This window comes from Nicotiana attenuata, unplaced genomic scaffold (assembly GCF_001879085.1).
Source record: "Nicotiana attenuata strain UT unplaced genomic scaffold, NIATTr2, whole genome shotgun sequence".
NCBI lineage: Eukaryota > Viridiplantae > Streptophyta > Magnoliopsida > Solanales > Solanaceae > Nicotiana > Nicotiana attenuata.
Window position 1 is genome coordinate 160128 of NW_017670942.1, and position 5820 is coordinate 165947.

General features: G+C 43.8%; 1 protein-coding gene across 1 annotated transcript; it reads left to right on the forward strand.

Annotated features, from left to right (window-relative positions):
* The first annotated feature begins 503 nt into the window (after positions 1 to 503).
* On the forward strand, positions 504 to 2570 carry LOC109244667. The gene is made up of 2 exons (XM_019411798.1): positions 504 to 844; positions 2486 to 2570. Exons 1-2 carry the CDS (start codon positions 504 to 506, stop codon positions 2568 to 2570), a joined length of 426 nt encoding a protein of 141 aa, XP_019267343.1.
* The last annotated feature ends 3250 nt before the right edge of the window (positions 2571 to 5820 follow it).

Here is a 5820-nt window from a genome sequence, read left to right on the forward strand (position 1 = left end):
AGCTATGAAGCTAAGTATACTCTGCTGGAAAGAACTTGTTGTGCCTTAACTTGGGTCACTCAGAAGTTGAGGCATTATCTGCAAGCCTACACCACTTACCTCATAACCAGGTTGGATCCTTTGAAATATAGATTCCAGAAACCAATGCCCACAGGGAGATTAGCAAAATGGCAGATCCTACTCACTGAATTTGACATAGTCTACGTCACTCGCACGGCAATTAAAGCCCAAGCGCTGGAAGATCATTTGGCTAAGAACCCGGTTGATGAAGAATACCAACCTTTGAACACTACCCGGATGAAGAAGTAAACTCAGCCGAAGCAATATCCGACGATACCACTGCTTGGAAGATGTTCTTTGATGGAGCGATAAATGTAAAAGGTGTTGGAATTGGGGCAGTCTTGATCTCACCCACTAGTCAGCACTATCCAGCCACAACCAGGCTTCGGTTTTTCTGAACAAACAACACTGCTGAGTATGAAGCCTGCATTATGGGTATGAACATGGCAACCAACCAAGATGTCGAAGAGTTGTTGATTATGGGAGACTTAGATCTGATTATCCGGAAAGCCCAGGGAGAATGGGAAACCCGAGATGTTAAACTTATTCCCTATCGGCAACATGTGGAAAATCTTAGCAAGCGGTTCAGGTCAATAGAGTTCAAGTACATCCCTCGTTTTCACAACGAACTAGCTGATGCACTCGCCACTTTGGCCTCGATGTTGCCCTACCCGGGCAATGCCCACATTAATCCCTTGGAAATCCAAATCAAGGAAAGACACGGTTACTGTAATACGGTTGAGGCAGAACCAAAAACCCAGCCATGGTACTATGACATTAAAAGGTTTCCAAAAACGCAAGAATACCCCGAGCAAGCCAATGGAGACCAAAAGAGAACCATTAGACGACATGCAAGTGGTTTCTTCTTAAGTGGTGATGTCTTGTACAAAAGGACCCCGGATCTCAACTTGTTAAGATGTGTTGACGCCGAAGAGGCCGGAAGGATCATGCATGAAGTACACGCAGGAGTGTGCGGACCCCACATGAACAGGTATGTTTTAGCAAAGAAAATCCTTCGAGCGGGCTATTACTGGATAACCATGGAAAAGGACTGCTTCAGTTTTGTTCGGAAGTGCCATCAGTGTCAGGTGCACGGTGATTTGATTCATGCACCTCCCACAGAACTACATCCCATGTCAGCACCTTGGCCATTTGTTGCTTGGGGCATGGACGTCATAGGGCCGATCGAGCCGAAAGCCTCAAATGGGCACAGATTCATACTGGTTTCCATTGACTACTTCGCAAAGTGGGTTGAAGCCATCACTCTCAAATCGGTCACCAAGAAAGCTGTGGTAGATTTTGTGCACTCCAATCTTATCTGCCGTTTTGGCATTCCTGCAACTATCATCACAGATAATGCTGCAAACCTGAATAGTCATTTGATGGGAAAGATATGCGAGCAATTCAAAATAACACATAGGAACTCTACTCCCTACCGGCCCAAAGCCAATGGTGTTGTTGAAGCAGCAAACAAGAACATCAAGAAGATCTTGAGAAAAATGATTCAGAGCTCCAGGCAATGGCATGAAAAGTTGCCTTTCGCATTACTGGGATATCTCACTACGGTGCGCACATCGGTAGGAGCAACCCCATACCTTTTGGTCTATGGCACTGAGGCCGTGATACCCGCGGAGGTGGAAATCCATTCTCTCCGGATCATCGTTGAGGACGAGATTGAGGACAGTGAGTGGGTCAAGACTCGTCTGGAACAGCTGACCTTAATTGATGAAAAGCGTATGGCTGTGGTCTGCCACGGGCAGTTGTACATACAATGAATGGCCCGTGCTTATAACAAGAAAGTGCGGCCCAGGAATTTCGAAGTGGGACAACTTGTGTTAAGGCGCATTTTCCCTCATCATCAGGAAGCAAAAGGAAAATTACCTCCTAATTGGAAGGGCCCATACATCATCAGAAAGATATTGCCGAGAGGAGCATTGTATCTGGGAGATATCGAAGGAAATGATCCCGAAGCAGCTGTGAATGCGGATGTAGTAAAAAGGTACTATGTCTAGGCTTTCTGCAGCAATGACTTTGTTCAATTAGGATGATGAAGGCTTTCATTCTTGCTATCCAAACACTATCCATCTTTTGCAAATCCTTTGAGCTGGTTACTCTTCCTTGATTACCATCTTTGGAACCCGAAAGTACTATTGAAAAAAAAATGAAAATGAAAATGAGAAGATGAATGGAAAAAAAATGATGAAAAATAAGGCAAAAAAAAACAACAAAAAGAAAACAACAACACAAAGTTTTCCTGAACTACGTTCGACTTGATTCCGAAAGGATCGGTAGGCAGCCTCTCTCTGGGGTTCAGTCACACCAAAACAAAAATCTCAATTTTTTCCAAAAGTGAAATTGGGGAAGATGATATAATGGCTCGGCAATGAGCCCACCAGAATGGTTCCACAATTGTAATACCATCCAGATTCTCTTTACCCAAACCTTGTCCAAGTCCTTATGATCAATTGGCAAAGGCATTGGAATCGGAAAACACCATTGTTGGAATCTGATACAATCAAACTGAGAGAAATAAAATGAGAGAGTCTTATCGGTGAAAACCTACGGGCACCATAAGGCGACGGTGAGCAGAGAAATTGAAAATGAGAGAGCCCGTTTAGTGAAAACCTGTAAAGAGCATTATCGGGCGACGGTGTCACAACCTTAAACCCGGACCCGATCATGATGGTGCCTCTCGTGAAGATGAGGCAAGCCAATTAATCCAACTTATCTTTTTAGAATAGTTAACATTAATAAGCAGCTTTAATATGATTAAGTAACCACAGTCTATTAAATGATCTCTTTAATAAGTGCAGAATAAAATCCAAACACAGCCCAAACCGGGGTGTCACAAGTCACGAGCATCTATCAAAGTATAAATACAACTACAAGACCTAAAATATACAAAGATGGAATAATGAACCAACAGAGAGAAAAATGGTGCTGCGAACGCAGGCAGTCACCTCGCTACTCCTATAGCTCTGCTTCTGATCAGCCAAAACCCGCTACCGGATGAACAAATACCTACATCTCCACGCGAGGTGCAGGGAGTAAAGTGAGTACTCCAACTCAGTGAGTAATAAGGGTAAATAACAACTGAGCAGTAAGAAATCACGTAAAGCAAACCATCATGCTATATAGGGACAGTGAGAAACCCTTTGAGAGAAAGCAGTGAGCTGTAAAACCTTTAGAAATATCTTAGCTCAGTTTAAAACCTCCTTTGAAAATGACTTTTTCACCAATTATGCAATTGAATACAAAACAAATAGTGCAGATAAGCACAGAAGTTCGCATCTCGGGCACCACACTCGGTTATCAGTTAATACTAGAGCAACAGGTAAATATTGCAAGAAGTAGCACAAACAGCATATAATGGCAGACAATGAAATAAGGTAAACATATCAAACAGTACCGGTACCGTTGCAGCGTGCAGCCCGCTCCACATATCGCTGCGGCGTGCAACCCGCTCCATTTATCGTCGACAGCGCTCACTGGGGGTGTGCAGACCCCGGGAGGGGCCCCTTACGGCCCAAGCGCAATATCAAGCCATCTCGTGGCATCAAAATAGGCCCTCAGCCTCATATCAATAACAGTATAACAGTGCTGCGGCGCGTAGCCCGATCCATAAGTATCTTCACAATACAGGCCCTCGGCCTTACTCAGTCAACAAAATCACATAAGCCACCCGGGCAACAATAAAACAGTGTTTTCTCAGCCCAAAACATCATTTAAATATCATTTAAGTATCTTCACAATACAGCCCCTTCAGCAGCTCCAATTTTGCACCAGCGGAACCGCTTCTGTGGTCCACACTTCCGCTTCTGCGGAAACCGCCTAAGTCCCTTTTCGCTTCTGCGAGTTCCTCCTCCGCTTCTGCGTGACCCACCTGCGGTCCCATAACCGCAGGTGCAAAAATTCCTGATACCAACGGACTTAGCAACATGTAAAAATCCAAAACTCTCCGTTTAACCGTCCGAACTCACCCCGAGGCCCCCGGGACCTCAACCAAAAATACCAATACATCCTACAACGTTATTCAAACTTGTTCCAATCATAAAAACACATCCAACAACACTAAAATTATCAATTCTCATCGAATTCAAGCCTAAGTTCTTCCAAAACTTCCGAAACACGCATTCGATCAAAAACCCAACCAAATCACCTCCGAATCATCTGAAATTTTGCACACACATCCCAAATCACCTAACGAAGCTACTGCAACTCTCGGAATTCCATTCCGACCCTCCGATCAAAATCTCACCTATCAACCGGAAATCGCCAAAGTACTAACTTCGCCAATTCAAGCCTAATTCTACACCGGACCTCCAAAATCACTTCCGATCACACTCCTAAGTCACAAATCACTCCCCGAAGCTAACCGAATTATCGGAATTCATATCCGAGCCCTCTAACACAGAAGTCAACGTCCGGTTGACTTTTCCTAAACAAACCTTCCTTAAAGAGACTAAGTGTCTCATTTCCTTCTAGAACCAATCCAAATCAACACATTCACACCCAAAACTGATAATGAAGCATAAAGAAATAGAAAATGGGGGAAACGGGGCGGTAACTCACATGACGACGGGTCGGGTCATCATATCCTCCCAAACTTAAGCAAACGCTTGTCCTCGAGCGTACCCAGAGTTGTACTAGAAGCCAACCAATAGTTGAATGACCTTACCAAGCATATACCCGGGGTGATCCCACGTCACCCTATCTCGCATAGGTCAGACTACACAACATATCTAAAATTTCACAATCCATCTAGTCCATAAACCATAGAACCACAATGCACTTTCCGAAATCATACACAAGATCAGAACCTCACATCTAGACTCAGAATGAGCCCGAACCAGCTGTAATAACCCATACCTGCAACCTCAGGTGCAATCATATGATATACTACATAACCCAAACACTCGAAACGATAACCTCTATTCACAGCAGTTGCCCACAACACCCGAATACCGGTAGAAAACTTCTTATCAACTAAGGTCTTATTCCAACACTCTCATATACTGCCAACGATAAATGAAACATGCAATAAACCGTAACCATTTTCTCAGATCAACCATTCATGAAGCCACTTCCCTTTTGACTAATACACAGCAGATTCGGAGCCTAACCTCGATTTTATCCTTCCAACAAGCTGAAATCAAATCCATTCGTACTCATTAGTGACCCCAACGATCACCTCGAATCCAACACACCACTCTGGTGATATGACACCTCAATACAGGCCTAAATCACAACTTGCATAATACAAGCGCCAATAAGAAACGGTCTGAACATACTCAAATCATGAAAAATGACTTAAACGAGAGAGCTGTACCTCAAGCTCATCAGTACCATCACAACACAACTCTGAGACCCCGTCTCACATCATAGAAATAGAACACCTGAACTCTACCCCCGAAAGGTNAATCCCTGAGTTGAGCCTTTTTTGACATACGGCCTCTAATCCCTAGTCGCTTTTTGCCATAATAGGGCTCCAATCCTTGAGTTGTGCCTTCTTAGACATAGGGCCTCCACTCCCTAGTCGCCTTTTTCCAACATTATGGCTCCAATCCCTGATTTGATATTTTTAGATAAAGGGCTCCACCCCCTGATCTTTTCCCTTCTAGATAGATGCAATCCTTATTTTATTTGCTTTCAAAAAAAGAGAGAGAGAGAGAGAGAGAGAGAGAGAGAGAGAGAGAGAGAATAAGTTCAGACTTTTGTCACAAATAACTCACAAAATTTTCCTAGTGAAAACTGGGGCAG

Coding starts and splice junctions, on each gene's coding strand:
- LOC109244667 (XM_019411798.1), top strand. CDS start 504: ATGGCAACCAACCAAGATGTCGAAGAGTTGTTGATTATGGGAGACTTA. Junction 845..2,485: donor TGGTACTATGACATTAAAAG/GTTTCCAAAAAC, acceptor AATACCATCCAG/ATTCTCTTTACCCAAACCTT.